The 17,735-nt window shown below is 41.7% G+C and overlaps 1 protein-coding gene across 1 annotated transcript in view; it reads right to left on the bottom strand.

The window, feature by feature from the left end:
• Positions 1-522: 522 nt before the first annotated feature.
• The window catches only part of SPATA18 (spermatogenesis associated 18), a gene marked incomplete at both ends in the record, with an annotated part of 86,704 nt that continues 69,491 nt past the window's right edge, over positions 523-17,735 (bottom strand). The window contains one exon of the mRNA XM_079763878.1: positions 523-671. Within this exon, the coding sequence (XP_079620004.1) occupies positions 523-671 (149 nt within the window). The remainder of the gene's footprint in view (positions 672-17,735) is intronic.

The raw sequence follows: 17,735 nt of genomic DNA on the forward strand, positions 1-17,735 counted from the left end.
CTCAAACATTTCACAAAGCTACGCCCTCCCAGAGACACCCTTCGGACAGGCTGTCCAGAGAAGCTTCCACTGAGAAAGCACAGGAAAGGCCACCTCCAGAAACCAGAGCCTTCGGCCTCATGTGGCCTTTGACTTCACAAAGGCACCTCAGTGAGTTTTGTCCCCTGAGATGGGAGGAAACGGAGTGATTCCGCTGTCCAGTTGTAAAAGTCAAGTGCTGTCCCAGAGCCAATCTGAGGGAGGATGCAGGAAGAAAGATACAGGCCATCCAGGCAACACAGGAAGGGCAAGAGGGTTCCACAGGCTTGGATGGACCACAGACGATCCCAGCAGGTATTCAGAAAAGAAAAACCTCTCTCCCCTCCTCAGAGCTGCACTGTTGTCCTGGGAAGGCCGCCATCACTTAGCAAGCGTTCTCTCTCCCTAGCCTCTCCTGAAGGAAGGGCCGAACTTTTGGGGAGGGAGCCACGTGTCTGTGACCTCGGCGATCTCGAACAATTGTTTCTTTTGTGCCTGGTGTTGTCACAGATGCTCCTGGTCCCCGTGATGGCTCCGGCTCAGGGATGGACCTTTGCCATCCTCCACGTTGACTTCCCTTTGGATTTCCTTTCGAGGTTCTGTCAGCTCCAGTTTCTGAGACGCCTTTTGGTTTGTGGTCTCCATTTCAGTAGCTGAAGGGTGAAAGGAAATAATGTTGTGGAAGAGCCGCTCTTCGCCCCCCTCAGCCCGTGTGAAACCAAGAACAGCCACGTGTTCTTTTTATGGCTTCACTCTGGATCAATGTGTCTAAACTACGGGCCAGCAGAAAGGCAGGAGAGTAGTCTCTTCTGTGGCCAAGCATAGAGGAAACTTTCCAAAATCAATATGGATATCTCATACCACCAGTTCTCACTTTCAGTATTTTAATCAGACGCGACGCCTTTCCTCCTCTGCCCACCCATTCTTTTGGGAAGCACTGTGGATTCCACAGAGGATTGAGCATCTGAGAAAAAAACGGGATCTAAGGAAGTGGTAAATTATGCAGATGTTGCTGATAAACTGGGTCTCTAAGCCAGTTGTTGTCTGTAGATATACCAAAGCCTGGCCTAAAACAAGTGCACAGAAGCTCTTCTTACAGATGAGGCAGAGAGACCAGGGATGTGTAAGTGTTTTCCAGGGTCATTGGGTTGCAAGTGGCAGAGCCAGGATCCTGAGCCAGGCCTTTAGACTGGACGCCCTGTGCTGTTCCCATGATCTGCATATGAAATGAATCTGCAACCCAATGGCACTTGCGGCCATGAGAAAAGGTGGGATTCTGTACCCTTCCTTTAGCAGGCTCAGCAAGGGAAATGCCACAGACACACACAGGCAGCTTATGTACAGTGCCTTTTCACTCTTCAAATCAGAAAGCAAACCCTTAAGCCCTTGAACTTCTAACAAGTTGCACATAACTCTCCATAGCTAGGGTTGAGATGCTTTCTGTAATATCTAACCATGTAATATCAACCACTCGTTTATCTAAGACAGTGAAAAATGTTAACCAATCCTAAGAGGTTACCTTCAAAAACATCTCAGACATTTGTGACACTGTCTTAAGATGACCCCAGGAGGTCTCCTTAGAGACCATTCACAGCTCCATGAACATGAACAGGCCCGTAAGCTGCACATCCCTTCTCCACTTGTCTTCACTGAGGGGCATTGCTTTCCTTCAGGAGCACCGATGGGCCATGTCTGGAGATGAACACAACAATTGCTTCTTCCAAAATGAAGATGCTGTAAGCCAAGCCCTGCTGGTATTGTAAATGCGAGCCACACGGCCATGCCTGAAATGTGTATCTCAGGAGGGGACAGGCTCAAGGACCTCAGCTGGAGACTTTCAGATGTTCCACAAGAAGAGGAGGAGAGAGACCTCCGATGGGACAGCTGAGCTGGGAACAGGAGCGGCCCCCATCCTTATCTCTGGGAGCCCTACGTAAAGGAGATGTGGTAAGCCCAGGAGACGAGGACCGAAGCTAACAAAAAGCAAATGTCTACTTTGGCAATGTCCACGGCTGACGTCCGTTTATTTTCCTCTCCATTGTTAATGAGAAAAAAATAGTTGTAGCAAGACAGCTCTGTGGAACATGCTAAATACAAAAATGTTCTGTTTGACTTTGATCATTCGTGCTTCTATGATAAGCAACATATGGCAGCAACCTTAGCTGGTGACTGCAGCAAATTATCAATTTGCATATCTTTTCCACAAAAGTTTATCTTCTGGGGAAGAAAAGGTCAAAGGACTGAGACAAAAACAAGGATTACTCCAGCAAAGCCACAAAAATATGTTTGGATTTAAATATTATAATGAACTTGGTTCCATTTGTAAGCCTGATGTCCCCAGATTCCCTAGGTTTCTGGTGTTATGCTTTGACATCTAAATGAAATGGCTAGAACCCCATCCTATGAGCTGTGGGAAGTCTCCCCACAATCCCTGCCAGGGATTACTAGGGAGCCAGTCCAGGCTGCAGCCTTCTTTCTGACCTTCACATTCAACTCCACAGATGCCACCCTCTCTAATGGCCTCTATTTATGCCATGTTGAATACTTCCAAATCCCTCTCCCCCCCCCCCCCCCAAAGAATCACTAACCCAGGGTTATTGTGCATCACATGGTTTGGCTAAAAGTTGGGGAAATGGAAGGGGGTATTTACAACACAGCATGGTAAGAGGCAACAGTTAAAAGTGTGTATTACACATGCCTTAGTCATTCCCTGGTGTAGGGAATTCTTTTCCTCTGGTCATGTTCTCTCCCTTAGATTGCAGCTTGTCACCAATTTCTTGGCTTCCTCTGCCCCCTGAAACCATTTTCTCAACTCTTGCTCCCAGCTTCAAAACCTCCAAAACAGTGTTTACTTTCTTACATAAAGTCATACTTATCTACTACTGAGTGTACACACACACACACACACACACACACACACACACACACACACACTATTCTCTCGGTCTAACTTTGCATTTCCAAATACCCTCTGAATCTAGTATGCTCTGCTAAACAAAGGATCACCTTTTTTTTACTGCAGAAAACCCTCACAGAAGCTTCCAAATTCCAGGATTTCCATTATCATGGTCATATTCTTTGTGTGGGGGGGTGGGGGGGGTGGGGGGGTGTTTAACCTATAAATAAAATAAGTAAAATTCACCATTTGAGCCATTTTAAAAAACATGTTTTTATTGATTTCAGAGAGAAAGGGAGAAGGAGAGAGAAATAGAAACATCAATGATGAGAGAGAATCATTGATTAGCTGCCTCCTGCACCCCTCCTACTGGGGATCAAGCCCGAAACTCAAGCATGTGCCCTGACCTGGAATCGAACCATGACCTCCTGGTTCATGAGTCAACGCTCAACTACTGAGTGACATCAGCCAGGCGAACCATTTTAATTGTACTGTTCAGTGACGTTAAGTACACATTCACATTGTTGTGCAACCATAACTACTATTCATCTCCAGAACATTTCTGTCCTCCCAAACGGAAACTCCTTTAAAAAATAACTCCCCATTCCCCACCTCCAACCTCCACCCCCTGGGAACCTATATCTGCTTTCTGTCTCTGTGAAGTTGACTCTAAGTAGAATTACACAATATTTTTCTTTCTGTGTCTGGTTTTATTCACTTAGCATGTCTTCAAGTTTCATCCAAGTTGCAGCCATGGATCAGGATTTCATTCCTTTTTAAGGTTGAATAATATTCCATTGTATGTTTATACACTATTTTGTTTATCTATTTATCTGTCAACAGACATTCGGGTTGTTTCCACATTTTGGCTATTGTGCATAATGCTGCTCTGAAATTTGGTATACAGATATCTGTTCAAGTCCCTGCTTTCAGTTCTTTCAGGCACATATCCAAGAGTGGGATTATTGGATGATGATACTTAGCTTTGTGAGGAACCACCACACTGTCTTCCATAGCAGCTGCACCATTTTACATTCCCACCAGCAGTGCACAAGTGTTCCAATTCCTCCACAGCCTCTTTAACACCTGCTATTTTTATTTTTTGCATTATCCATCTTTATGTGTGTGAAGTGATATCTCATTGTGGTTTTGATTTAGATTTCCCTGATTATTAGTGGTATGAAGCACCTTTTTCATAATCTATTGGCCATTTGTATATCTTGTTTGGAAAAATATCTGCTCAAGTCCTTTGCTCATTTTTGAATTCAGTTGTCTGGTTTTTGTTGGTGGTGGTTTGTAGGAGTTTTATGTATTCTGGCTATTAACCTTTATCATATACATGATTTAGAAGAATTTTCTCCCATTCTTTCTGTTGTCTATTCACTCTCTTGATAGTGTCATTTCATGTAGAAAATTTTTTTATTTTGGTGGAGTTCAACTTAATCTATTTGTTCTTTTGTCATCTGTGCTCTTGGTGTCATATCCAGTAATCATTACCATATTCAATATCATGAAGATTTCCCCCTGTGTTCTCTTCTAAGAGTTTTATAGTTTTAGCTCTTATGTTTAAGTATTTGATCCATTTTGAGTTAATTTTTATGTATGGTGTTAGGTAAGGGTTTATCTTCATTCTTTTGCATGTGGAAACCCAGTACCATTTGTTGAAAAAACTGCCTTGTCCCCTTGAATAATCTTGACAACCTTGTTGCAAATCATTTGGCAACTATGTGAGGGTTTATTTCTGAGCTCCCTATTTTACCCCATTGGTCTGTACATCTGTCTTATGGCAGTACCACACTGTTTTGATTACTGTAGCTTTGTGGTAAGTTTTGAAATCAGGAAGTGTGAGGCCTCCAACTTTGTTCTAGTGTTTCAAGATTGTTTTGGCTATTTTGGGGGGTGGGGATAGTCCTTAGGATTCCATTGGAATTTAAGGATCAGTTTTTCTATTGGTGCAAAAAAAACATCATTGGGATTTGGAAAAGGATTTCCTTGACTCTGTATATCTCTTTGGGTGATTACATCCTTTTATAAGTTAGGTGCTGTGGGCTGCAAGTATAGAAGCCCCATCTCTAACTCCAGAGGTTGGACAGGACCCGGATGTAGAGCAATCAGGCTTCCTTTACCCTAGAGTTCCCTTGACTCTTCCCTTGTGTCTATTTGTCCCTGGGTTCACTTCCCTCACAGTTACAAGCCATTGGTCAAGAGCAATTAGAAAGCATACTTTCCCCTTTTGTCCAGCAAGTGGGAGAGAAAACATATTCTCCAACCAAAGAAGAAAAATCCCTTCCTACAATCTCATGGCACCAATTTAGGTTAGCTGCACACCCAGTTATCAATAATGGTAAAGACAGACATTGATTGTCAGTTTCTAAACCAATCACAGACATGAAATGGGATTGCTAGAATTGTCTTAAAATAATAAGGTTATACCACTGAAGGGAGGAATGTGGTCAGCTTTCTGAACTGTGCAAGAAGGGAGATGTCTAATAAAAACCACAGGTCTATTGGAGAGAAAAGAATAGGATGGATACTAGATAGGCAACCAGTAGCAGCACCTAGATTTTATGCTCAGAGATCTCTATAAGTGGGGCAGGAGTGTGTGAATAATAAAATACTCCTCTTGGCAGGAACAAGTTCTGAAATAGTGTGGGAACATACAGCTGTGCAATCAAAGAAGATTTTATTTAACAATAGCAATTAATTATGTAAAAAAATATTAAGGAATCTCCAAATGGATTAAAATCGACCTCCAAACCACTGAATCCAAAACAAGTGGAATAATGTTTATGCCTCAAACTCGAGAAACAATATTTAGTTTAATTCAATATGGAGGGGCACAAGGATAGTAACAATAATGAATTTTGAATATATGAATTGTGTGAACAATAATGAATTTATAGTTTTTCAAAACTACATTCTAATCTATTTTCTCATTAGATTGTGCTTAATTGTGCCACAAGTAAGAGAATTGTTCTACCCATTTGATTTTTTAAAATACTTTGTTTTTATTGGCTATGCAGCTACCATTTTATGGAGATACCAACCTCTTCAATTCATTCTGCTTGAGACTGCTCTGAGAACAAGGAAGGAAGAAGCAATGGCTACTCCTTTCATCTTGGAAAAAGAAAGATGAACCATTTTAAAAAATCTTCCTTGAAGAAAACTAAAGAATCTTATGTGAGTACAGACAATTTTCCCTTTTAATGAAAAAGTGCTTCTAAATTGGGTGGAAAGTCATAAGATATTTCTAAATTAACTTAATTTTAAAATATGATTTAATCATATTTCACTCCAAATGTGGCCAACTCAGTGTTTTACTGTTAGCAACAAAATCGGATTAAAATACATCAGAAGCCTTCAACCGAACAGAAATTGGTTGTGAATGCAATGCCACTGAAAATATTAATCTCGGAAACCTTCAATTGAAGGGTCATGGTTCAAGAGCTATATCTAAATTTCAATACGTCATTCAGCTTGTCTGGAAAAAATTCTCAGAATACTCATTTATGCCTTAAGCACTTCAGTAGATTTCTTTAGAGGGCGTACTTTACCTGTTGAATGACATTTAAATTCAGGTCAAAAATTTAAATTCAGAAAGTAAAAAATGCCAGAGAGTTGTAATAGCCTAAGACAAATTAGGCTATCTAGAGTTTGTGGAGTGTGCTCTTTAAGTTAATTTCAACCTGCGTACACTGTGAACAAGTTAAACTTTTCAGAAAAGCAAGTAACTTTGACCTCTCCAATTCACGCATCCTCCTGAAGACTCATGTCGTTAGCAGATGCAAAGAGAGAAACCACTGAAGAAAGGGCCGTCATAATCTCAGGGAGGACATGTCACAGATTATGTTTCATTTCAATGATCTCTTGCTTCCTGTGAAAGTTTGATTTATTACTGCTGTCAGGAAAACTCCTCAGTTTCCAGTAAGAAGCTGAAAAAGGCTGAGCCACCCACATCCTCAATGTCCAAGGTTCCAACCACAGGACATCTGAGAGAATAGGAGTGATAAAGTTTGCCTTCCAACTTCAGTTGAGGAAAACCAAGCTTTGCACTTTTCCTATCCATCTAATGGTCATATGCCTTTTGAACTTCATTTTTAAAGTAACAACTCCAAGAATATTATAAACAAATGAGCCAAGACTATTTGAAAAAAAATAAACTTATTTTAAAAAATATTTCACACATAATAGCAATCCCTCAAATCACTATGAAGCAGATTTAATAAAAGAATTCAAATCTCAAATAGCCCAAAGTCTCAAGAAATAAACACCTTTTTTTTCCAGGTGGGGAAAGACAGATATGTCAGAAAGAAAATCTACATTTAAAAATGTTCAATCTGAAAGCTTTCTAGCTTAATAAAGCCTCAGAAATTTATTCAGGAGACTTTATATCTTTATATAATTGGAGCCATCAAGTTTCCAGGAAGTCTACAATTTTGCATTTTGTCTGAAAGTTTTCAGTTTCAGATGTATTCTTGAGCATACTGAGACTCGGTCTTAGTTTGGGAGTGTTTTGGGGAGACCAAACTGGAAGACCAATAAATACAGACCTTGGGGGCTTTACAGTGGTTCTGGAATCTCTGCTGGATGGCATTAGTGGACACTTCATTTCCTACCCAGAACCCTTTTCTCCTCCTTCCTTCCTGCTGACTTAGGTTGAGCTCCTCCAGCAGCAGATGCCAAGGCAAGGATTTGGGGGCAAGTAGTTTGTTTGAGGGGCGATACCAGGAAACACTTGAAGGAAGAAGTGACACAGGAAGAGAAGGAAGTCTACACAGACTGTATTAATGAGCTGACTATTGCTGTGGGCAACTGGAGCTCAATACCACTGGGGACCTAAATAAGATGTGAGAGGGGGCATTCCTTGCAGTTTTACCACCAAGAGGCAGCCTCAATTTTTATCTATCATTGAGGAGGAGCTCCTTTGAAGAGTATCAATTCTTTAGAACTTTTCAGTCTGCCCCATAGGCAAGCCAAGGAAATTCCTGTGAAATCCCCAGAGGAAGGATATCCCAGAGAAATCCCTCAGAGAGAGAAACAGACTTGCACTAGGAAGCTATGAATGTGCATCAGAAATAGTGCCTAACAAGAAGATGAGGGCAGGGACCAATAATCTCTGCTACACTAAACAACTCCGATTTTGTCCAGACATCCACTCTTCCCCAAACAACTACTGTTCAAGGAATGAGTCACCTTCAGCCCCAAGGATGAGGTAGATGGATACAAAATAATCGCATTTACAGGCACAGTGATTTCAGAAATGGACATGAAACTTAAGTCTGGCCGATAAGGTTGGTCAGAAGTCATTAGGACAGAAGGGTGATTATGGGAAAAGGCTTTTTTTCTCCTAAAACAGATTATTAAAAATATATTGTCTCCCCTTTTCCTGCAAAATCGCCATGTCTGGACGTGAGTGTTGGAGCTGCTGCAGTTGTCTTGCTACCGGAGGACCAAGCCAGCATTGAGGAGAGATGTAAAGAACCTGTATCCTGACATCACTGAGCACAGGAATCAACCAAGCCTAAATCCTGTCTTACTTCTGTAGATGCTATTAATAAGATACTGAATTCCCTTACATTTAGGCCAGTATGTTTTTTAGTTTGCTGTTGCTTGCAGCAAAAAAATCCTTAACAGTATTATCTATAGACTGGATAGGTAATATTAATTACTCATATAATTTCTATTATTTCTAGTCCTGTTGTGATTGAAAAATATTCATTCACAACTGTTACTAAAGTATTAGACTATCCCATTTATATCCTTAATTAAAAGATAAAAATATCACCAAGGGTAGAGAATTCATGAACTTTTTTTTATCTTAAAAAGGGATTGTTGTACTTGAAAGAATTAAAAAGTGTAGCTACAGACAATGAGAAATAAGCTATCTTATGATTACAGATACCATTCTATGGTTAATATTTATTTAGTTTTTTTCATTTTTAAAGCATTTTCACATCCATTGCCTCATTGCTTTCACATCAAAGTTGTAGCTATGTCTAAGCTAATAAATCTATTATTCCCAAGTTATGTATGAGGAAACTGGGACTCCATGATGGTAAGTGACCTGTCCATAGTCTTACATCTATTAGTAACTCACCCCATGTCTCCAACCCAGCTGCTCAGATCACAAATACCAAGGTGACTTCTTAGCGGTGAAACCTGATATCTGGAGAAAACTTAGGCATTTCATCCACAGCCTCACAAGCCCATACAGCTCAGAAAAATCACACATCACTCTTAGGTAACTAGAGGAGATCCTATTAAGAAATAGGACACCCAAATAGAAGCATGCAGTACAAATACATTTCTAAGTAATTCTGGTAAGCAGCTGTGATTAAAGGGGTTGCTTTGAGGAACACTGGAGTGTTCAGCTGCCACCACCTTGCTTTCTGGAAATCACATGTAGAGGGGGAAATTCCATGACATTTTCAAATAAAAACCTTAAACTTAAACAGGGGTACTTTTCCCTTATTTAGGTGTACCCTATGTTTACATTTCTGCATAATTATGTAATACTTCAATTTATTTGGTTTTATTTCTTATTTTATAATTCCAAGAGTCAGACATGCTTGAAACACAAGACATGGAAAGCAAAGAAAATAGTCTTTGGGGTTTATTTTAATGCTTCTGATAACATTAAAGAAGGCATGAATAAGTACAAGCATGAAGCATGTTCCTGGACAGGAGGACAATAGTGTTTACACAGTCAATGCTTGTTAAATTAATATGTAAATTTAATGTGCTTTCCATTGAAATTTCAATAGGATTTTGTTTTGCTTTTTAATTCTAAAGTTTATATCAGTCGGAATTAAGTTGAGTTTTAGCAATAGGAAATCCAAAATAACAGTGGGTAAAAGCCCGTTTCTCTTAAGTACACCGAGCCCAGAGATGAGAGGTATCGGGTTGGAATTGTCCTTCTTGCATCTGGGAACGTGGCTCCTTCCCTCTTGTCCCTGTGCCATTCCCAGCACTTGGCCTCCACCTCTGATGGCTGCTCAAGTTCCAACAATGGTGTCTGCAGGAGGAAGGGGAAGAGGAGGGGAAAAGGACACGCTTCTGTCCTTAAAGAACTCTTTCCAGAAGTTGAACACATCCCTTCTACTTAAAATCCATTGGCCAGATAACAATCATATACCCATACTTAACTTCCAGGGAGATGTGGAACTGTATTTGAAAGTCGTCATTCATGGCAGCAGGTGTTCACCTAAAACTGAGGGCTTATTAACATAAAAGAGGGTAAGAATGGGTTTTGAAGGACTACTAGCAATGCCTATCACATCATTTGTCTTCCATATATTAAACAACTACAATTAATTAAAATATGCTCACACCGACTCTAGAATAAAATAACAGATAAATAGTTCAAAATATAAAGCTAAAGAGTATACAAGAGTTTAGTATATGATAAAAAAAGGCAGCTGAAATTATAATCTTGGGTTGGAGAAATACCTTTAAGTATGATAATGATGACAAACAATGAATATTGCTAGATTTAGTGATATAAAATTTTTATTGCAAAACTTCTATACACAAAATATCATAAAATAAAACAAAATTAAAATTCAGAGGAAAAATACAACATATAGGTTGGAAAAAAGGGTTACTACTTATAATATTTAAATAGCCCTTAAAAACTGGTGATGACACCTCCACTTTTAGCTAAAAGAGTAACAAGGATTAGATTTACTCTCCTACATGAAACAACCAAAAATCTAGGCAGATATATGAAACAATCGCTTTCAAGACATCATGTAACAAAGGACTGTGGTCCCTAGGAGACAAGAAACAAAGAAGGTTAGCCTTCAAATTGCCCCAGATTCCTCCCTCGATAGAGTTTCAGGGCAGAGTGGGAGGAACAAGTGGAACACAGAAGATTCCCTGCGTTAAGTAGGCAGCAGTGAGAGAGCAGGGAGACCAAGGAAGCTGGAGTTGACAGGGCAGAGGGCCCGAGAAAAGGGAGGTGGAGGTACACAGAGAAGTCCAGAGATGTATAGACGATCCCCCTCATGTATTCAGCAGAGCACGGATTAGTGTATGTGTTTGAAGAAACTACCTGAGGCTGGAGAAAGAACCACCCAAAAGATTGGAGGGAACAGTACCCAGAGCTCACATCGACAGTCATGCCCTTTCTTGGCAGCTAGATTGAAAAACGTCATCCTTCGTGGATCACTGAGTAGAGTTCTCTGAAAGGTCTTGCCTCACTGGTGAGAAATAACGAGCCGTGGAGTAAGTGATCCTCTGGTCCCTCCTGACAAATCTTAAAGCAAGACCAAAATGATCAAACTGTTTTTAGTTAACGGAATCTCAAAACAAAGCTCAATAATATTCATAAAAATATAAAAATACTCAGCACCCAGCAAGTTAAAATTCAAAATGTCTGGCATTTAATAGAATTACTTGGTATGAAAAAAAAAAAAAGGCTGAAAAATATAACTCATGGTGAGAAAAAAAAAAATCCATCAAAGCTGACTCAGAAGAGACTAAGACAAATGAATTGGCACACAAAAACATTAACACAGTTATAACTGTATTCCATATGTTTAAAAAGCCAGAGGAAGGACAAAATATGTTATGTATATGGAGACACGGAAAATAATTTTAGAAAACCAAAATTGTAGAGATGAAAACGAAAATGTCTGAGAGGGGAAATACACGGGATGGGGTTAATGGCTGATTAGACATTGCAGAAGAGAATATTAGTAACCATGAAGACACTATCCAAAATTAAAACTATTAAGCCACCACTCCAAAGCTCAATGAACCTCAAGCACAAGAGAAAAAAAAAAACTATACTAAGATGCATCATAATAAAGTTCTTAAGCGCAGACCTGACCCTCCTAAGGGTGATTCTTCTTGTGCCCCACATGTGACAGGAACCAGAGAGCATGAATGACATTAGCCAAGCTTCTGAGAGACCTTTAAGTAAACTAAACACTCTGAGCAGAGCGTCCTGTGCAGGTCATTCTGAATAAGCATTGATGGATACATGCTCAATAAATAGCAAGTCTTTGATGTGGGCTGACCTTAGGTTGATATTTTGTCATAATACTACTAGATCCTGGATTGTACTCAGGTACATGAATGCTTTGGTTGCTTTTTATTTATTTAATTTTTATTAATATTGATGTTTTAATTCAAATGCAAGTACAAAAAAGTCTAATTAACTTTATTCTCCCAAGCAGTTGTTGGTACATTTTGAGCCTTAAAAATGAGTTATTGGGCATGATGCTTTTTCATTTGCTGTCCTCTGTTTCACTCTAGTTTCTTTCTTTCTTTTTTTCTGTATTTATTATGGTATTACATATGTGTCCTTATTTCCTCATTGTTCCCCCAACCCTCCCACTCATGCCCTCAACCCTCCCCCTGGTGTCTGTGTCCATTGGTTAGGTTTATATGCATGCATACAAGTCCTTTGGTTGATCTCTCCCCCTTATCCCCACCCTCCCCTACCTTCCCTCTGAGATTTGACAGTCTGATCGATGCTTCTCTGTCTCTGGATCTGTTTTTGTTCATTAGTTTATGCTGTTCATTATATTCCACAAATGAGTGAGATCATGTGATATTTATCTTTCTCTGACTGGCTTATTTCACTTAGCATAATGCTCTCCAGTTCCATCCATGCTGTTGCAAATGGTAAGAATTCCTTCTTTTTTACAGCAGCGTGGTATTTCATTGTGTAGTAACACAGTTTTTTAATCCACTCATCTGCTGATGGGCACTTAGGCTGTTTCCAAATCTTAGCTATGGTAAATTGTGCTGCTATGAACATAGAGGTGCATATATCTTTTCTGATTGGTGTTTCTAGTTTCTTGGGATATATTCCTAGAAGTGGGATCACTGAGTCAAATGGGAGTCTCATTTTTAGTTTTTTGAGGAAACTCCATACTATTCTCCACAGTGGTTGCTTTTTAGATTATATATTTTTCATTTGCAGTTTTTGGAAATCACTCTGAGGAACCAGTGGCAAGAATAGTAACCACAGACCTGAGACAGAGTGTAATGTGTTTCCCTATTGATTTGTTGTAAGTCCCCTCAAGGCACAGAAGAGTTTTCTTCCTTTCCCCTTTAAGAAAGATAACTGGGTTGGGCAGTAGCTGGAGTGGAAAGTTTTCTTTTCTTCTGGTGATGCCCCTCCCACCCCCGCAAAAAAGAAAAAGTAGATAGCAGACAGATGCCCCCAAAGTCTCAGGTATAACAATACAAACCTCTCCCCATGCCCAAGATGGCAGCTGAATTGACTTTGGCCTAGACTTGGTGTCAGGACTTTGGTCACCAGAATAGAGACCACATCCTCTGCTTGCAATCACCTCCACCAGACCCAGAAAGAGGCAACACTGCCAGGTCTCCCCTCCTCGAGGGCCACACTGCCCTTCTACTCCTGCCCTGCTGTCCTTCCTTGACCTCCAGCCAACATGAAGGGAAAGAAAGAGCCACAGAAGTCCCTTTTACAGGAGTAAAAGCCACACACACTCCCGTTTACATGAGTTGGAAAGGATGCCTTGCGTTCCCATCTGGTTCACCACAGTATCTAAGAACAACTGGTAAACACTTTTAGGAATATTTTTCCTTGTCCTTCAGTCTCTCATAGGCACCACTGATTTCTGGTTGAGGGTAGACCTCCCAATTCAAGCACTGGCTTCTTCATCTTGATTTTTCATTCATTCCTTCCTTCAACAAATATTTATTGCTCATTTACTATGAGTCAAAAACGCTATTAGAAATTTAATACATACAAAATCAGATATGCTCCCTTTCTTCATGGAGCTTATAGTGTAGTGCAAGAGGAACACATGCATCAAACTCTTTCATGAAATAATGTAACATGGCACCAGTAATGGGCACAGTGGAAATATGCATGATGATATGAGAGGGGCTGAAGCTGTGATGGGACAAATATCAGTGTTATGTGCTTATTGCAGGTATAAAAATTTTATAATACACTAGAGGCCCAGTGCATGAATTCGTGCATGGGTGGGGTCCCTCCCAGCTAATCAGGGCTGTGTCACCCAATCCTGATCGGGGCCGATCGGCCAGGGGAGGGACCACAGGAGATTGGCTGGCTTCGGGAAGTTGGCTGTGGGAGCGCACTGACCACCAGGAGTCAGCTCCTGCATTGAGCGTCTTCCCCCCGGTGGTCAGTGCACATCATAGCTACTGGCCGGTCATCTGGTCGTAACGTTCACTTAAGCTTTTATATATATAGATAGTTATTAAATTTATGTGGAAATAGTGGCACATGTGTTTCATCCAAAAACTTGTAATTTTTGCTTTTGTGTTAATGGGGAGGTATAATAAGAGATTTGTAGTCAGAAGACCTGGGTATGTGTTCTAGTTCTGCTTTTTATTAGGTGTGAACCCACCGACAAGCTTTGAAGTCCTTTTTCCCTAAATATAAAATATAAATAATAATACTATTTGTTCCTACTAAATTACAGATTTGTTGAATAAATAAATAACATGGCACATATAAAACCACCTATCTATATATATAAAAAGCCCGTGGCTGTAACACCATAACGACCGAACAACCGGTCACCAGGAGGTGCATTGATGGGTCTCACTGGTGCAGCGGGTCTGGGGCCCCACTTCATGCGGCAGGTCTGGGGTCTTACACAACTGATTGCCCACTGGGCCAGCCCCTCCCCTCCCTCTGCCAGCAATTCAGCAGAGCCTGTGCCAGGCAGCAGTAGGAGAGGCGCGTCCTGCACCCCCCAGGTTCTCAGACCCCACGCACCAGTGTTGAGGCCACGGATGCCAGTGCTTTGTTATCTGCCACAACTCCACGGCCCCAGCACTGCCCGCTGCTCAGACACCCGAGCCAGGGACTCGCTCCAGGGCGGGCCCAGATGCTCTTTCCCACTCCCCAGGGTCCAGCAGCCTTGGCAGCACCTGAGCCCACGACTCGCCCCTGGGAGGGTGGATCAGGGCTAGGGATCCACAGCCCCTCCCAGGCAACGTCCCACCCAACAGTGGGTGAGGGGGAAAGCCTCCCTCCTTCCCAGGCCCTGCTCCAGTGCAGAGGCTGGGGCATGTCACCATCCCCAACACCCTCCAAAAGCTGGGGAAGAAGTGCCCACCGGCCCAGCTGGGACCGGCGCCTCAGGCTCCCCACCCTTGCGAGCCTGCACCCGGCCTCGCCAGCAGCTGATGTTCCCCTCAGCCATCTGGCCACCAACCTGGGGGGATAGGAGAGGAGGGGAAGAGCTTTCATGCAGGCCAGCTGGACCTGGCAGACTTGCACTGGCAACCGCCCTGTGCCTCCCTGCCCCGCCTCTGCCGACCGGACCCCACCCCTGATGGATGTTCGTCTGGGTTGCCGCCATTTTGGGAAGGCCAGCACCCGGCTGACCGCCAAGACCTCAGGCAGTAGATGCCCCATGGACGCCACGACAAAGAGGTCTTGGAGGGTCAAGACACCGCCTCTGGTTGAAGCAGGTGCTGTGGGAGCAAAGGGGCCAAAAAAATGGTTATGTCCAACAGCCATCTAACTCCACACGTGGTGTGAGAATTAGTCATTGTTAGAGCCGAATTTAGTACTGGTGTGCCCCATTTTAAGCATACCCCCCAAGTAGACTTACCATGTTGATAATTCACTTTACTACAGAAAGAATGCACAAAGATTCTTAAAATAAGCAAAATATTTTGCACCTCATAGTACGCAATGTTTAAACATCATTAAAAATAATCTATAAGTGAAGGAAGGGAGTTGATATTAGCAAACTCTAATATACCCAATTCAAACTGTCATTCAGAATTGCATCTACTGTGTAAAATCAAAGTATGGGATCTAGGTTTTGGAAAAAGCAACTTTACTCTGCTCTACCTGCTCATCCCCTCAACCTTATGCTTTGCACAAAAGTCTCAATAAAGAGATGGATCAGAAGAAAAAGTAATGCCTCATGGCACTGAAATTTATCTGTTTCTTCAACAAATATTTATAAAAGTTGTATTAACTTTGTGCCTGTATTATAGAAACACAATACAGCTCTGTCCCTCTCTTCAAAGGGCTTAAAGTCTCTGTGAGTTCCCAGTAAGGTAAACCCGTAAACAGCCAAAGAAAGAGCAGGTTCCAATACAATTCTTATTATAAAATTTACTGAGTAAGAAACTGTCCTCACTCTCCCTCTAGAACAAGAATTAAAAGGAGCAAATAAACATAATGAATGAATCCAAACTCCTTTGGGGACCCCAACCCTCAGGGACTAACACAGCTTTTGTGAGGCCTAAAGTTTACTGAACCTGAAGGACTAAATTTAGGAGGTGAATTTTTTTAATAAGGTTCAAAAATGACTTTATTTAGAATAAGAAAATAAATTATAAATAACTGTAGACTTGGGGAATCTGTCCCTTTCTCTTTTAAATCATTTCAGGCAGGTTATCCAAAATGCTGCTCGTTGCAACTTGCTTGCTCTCTCCCCCAGAACAAATCCAGCCCTCACAGGGGCTCTGAAGCTTTCTTAGCTTTACCATAAAAATTTAAAAAAAATAAAAAAAAAGATTCAACAACATTTCTTTCTGGACAAAATCCTTTCTTTTTAAATTTTTTAACTTTATCAAAGTAGTAAATACATAGTTCATAAGGTATCTTTTGTTTTTCTAATAGGTGTGTAGGGTAGTGGTATAGCATTGTTGTTTTTATTCTATTGTTGACACTATTATAGATTTCTCCCATTTCCGCCCCCCCTTACCCTCCTCTACCCAGCCCCCCCACCTCTGGCCATCACCACACTTTTGTCTATGTCTATCCCCCTCCCCTCTGACCTCTGTCAGTCCCTCCCATCCTATAAAATAAAAAGCTAATATGCAAATTGACCAAACGGTGGAACAACCAGTCACTATGATGCACACTGACCACCAGGGGGCAGATGCTCAATGTAGGAGCTGCCCCCTGGTGGTCAGTGCGCTCCCACAGGGGGAGTGCCACTCAGCCAGAAGCTCTGAGCTGGGCTCACGGCTAGCGAGCACAGCAGCAGTGGTGGGAGCCTTTCCCGCCTCTGCAGCAGCGCTAAGGATGTCTGACTGCTGGCTTAGGCCTGCTCCTAAGCCAGCAGTTGAACATCCCCTGAGGGCTCCCGGACTGTGAGAGGGCACAGGCTGGGCTGAGGGACCATTGCGAGTACACGAATTCCGTGCACCGGGCCTCTAGTAAACTCTATATGATTACAAAAAGATTCTCTTTTTTAACAGACATTTTTAAGAACATAAGGTACATATGTAATTTATGTTTTCACTTAACAATATAGGGTAAGCATAGTACATTTCTAAAACTTAATTAATAATATATTTTGGTCAGCCTTTAACCTTTTGGTGTCTATAGAAAGTTACATTTTTATCTTTATCAATGATGCTTCTATCCCTTGACTGTGTTATTATTCAGGTGCACGAAGGTCACCATGACCAGGGAAGGCAAGGCATCCTTTCCAAGTTACATAAACGGGAGTCATGTGGCTTTTACTCCCGGGAGGGCCTTCCGTGGCCCTTTCTTTTCCTTCACGTTGGCTTTTCCTCAGATTGGAGGATACTGGTACCAGCTCTGCATCCTTTAAAATGAATCTGCTTTTCCTTCATTTAGCCCATGAAATCTGCATCCTTGTGGAAGGCCTGACTTTCCTACGTGGAAAGAAGTCAAAGGAAGGAGGAAATGGGGCTAAACGCAGCCGGTGGGCTTTGAGACTGAACTTGGTGTCCCTCTGCAGCCTCCCTGCCTGCCGAGGGGGCAGATGTGAGGACCCCCGGGGCTCCAGGAGAGCCGCCTGAGACTGCACGGGAAGAGATTTAGGAGCAGAGGGGAACATGAACCCCAAGCAGATCCCAGCTGGGA

This window comes from Cnephaeus nilssonii (assembly GCF_951640355.1).
Source record: "Cnephaeus nilssonii genome assembly, chromosome: 1".
NCBI classification, from domain to species: Eukaryota; Metazoa; Chordata; class Mammalia; order Chiroptera; family Vespertilionidae; genus Cnephaeus; species Cnephaeus nilssonii.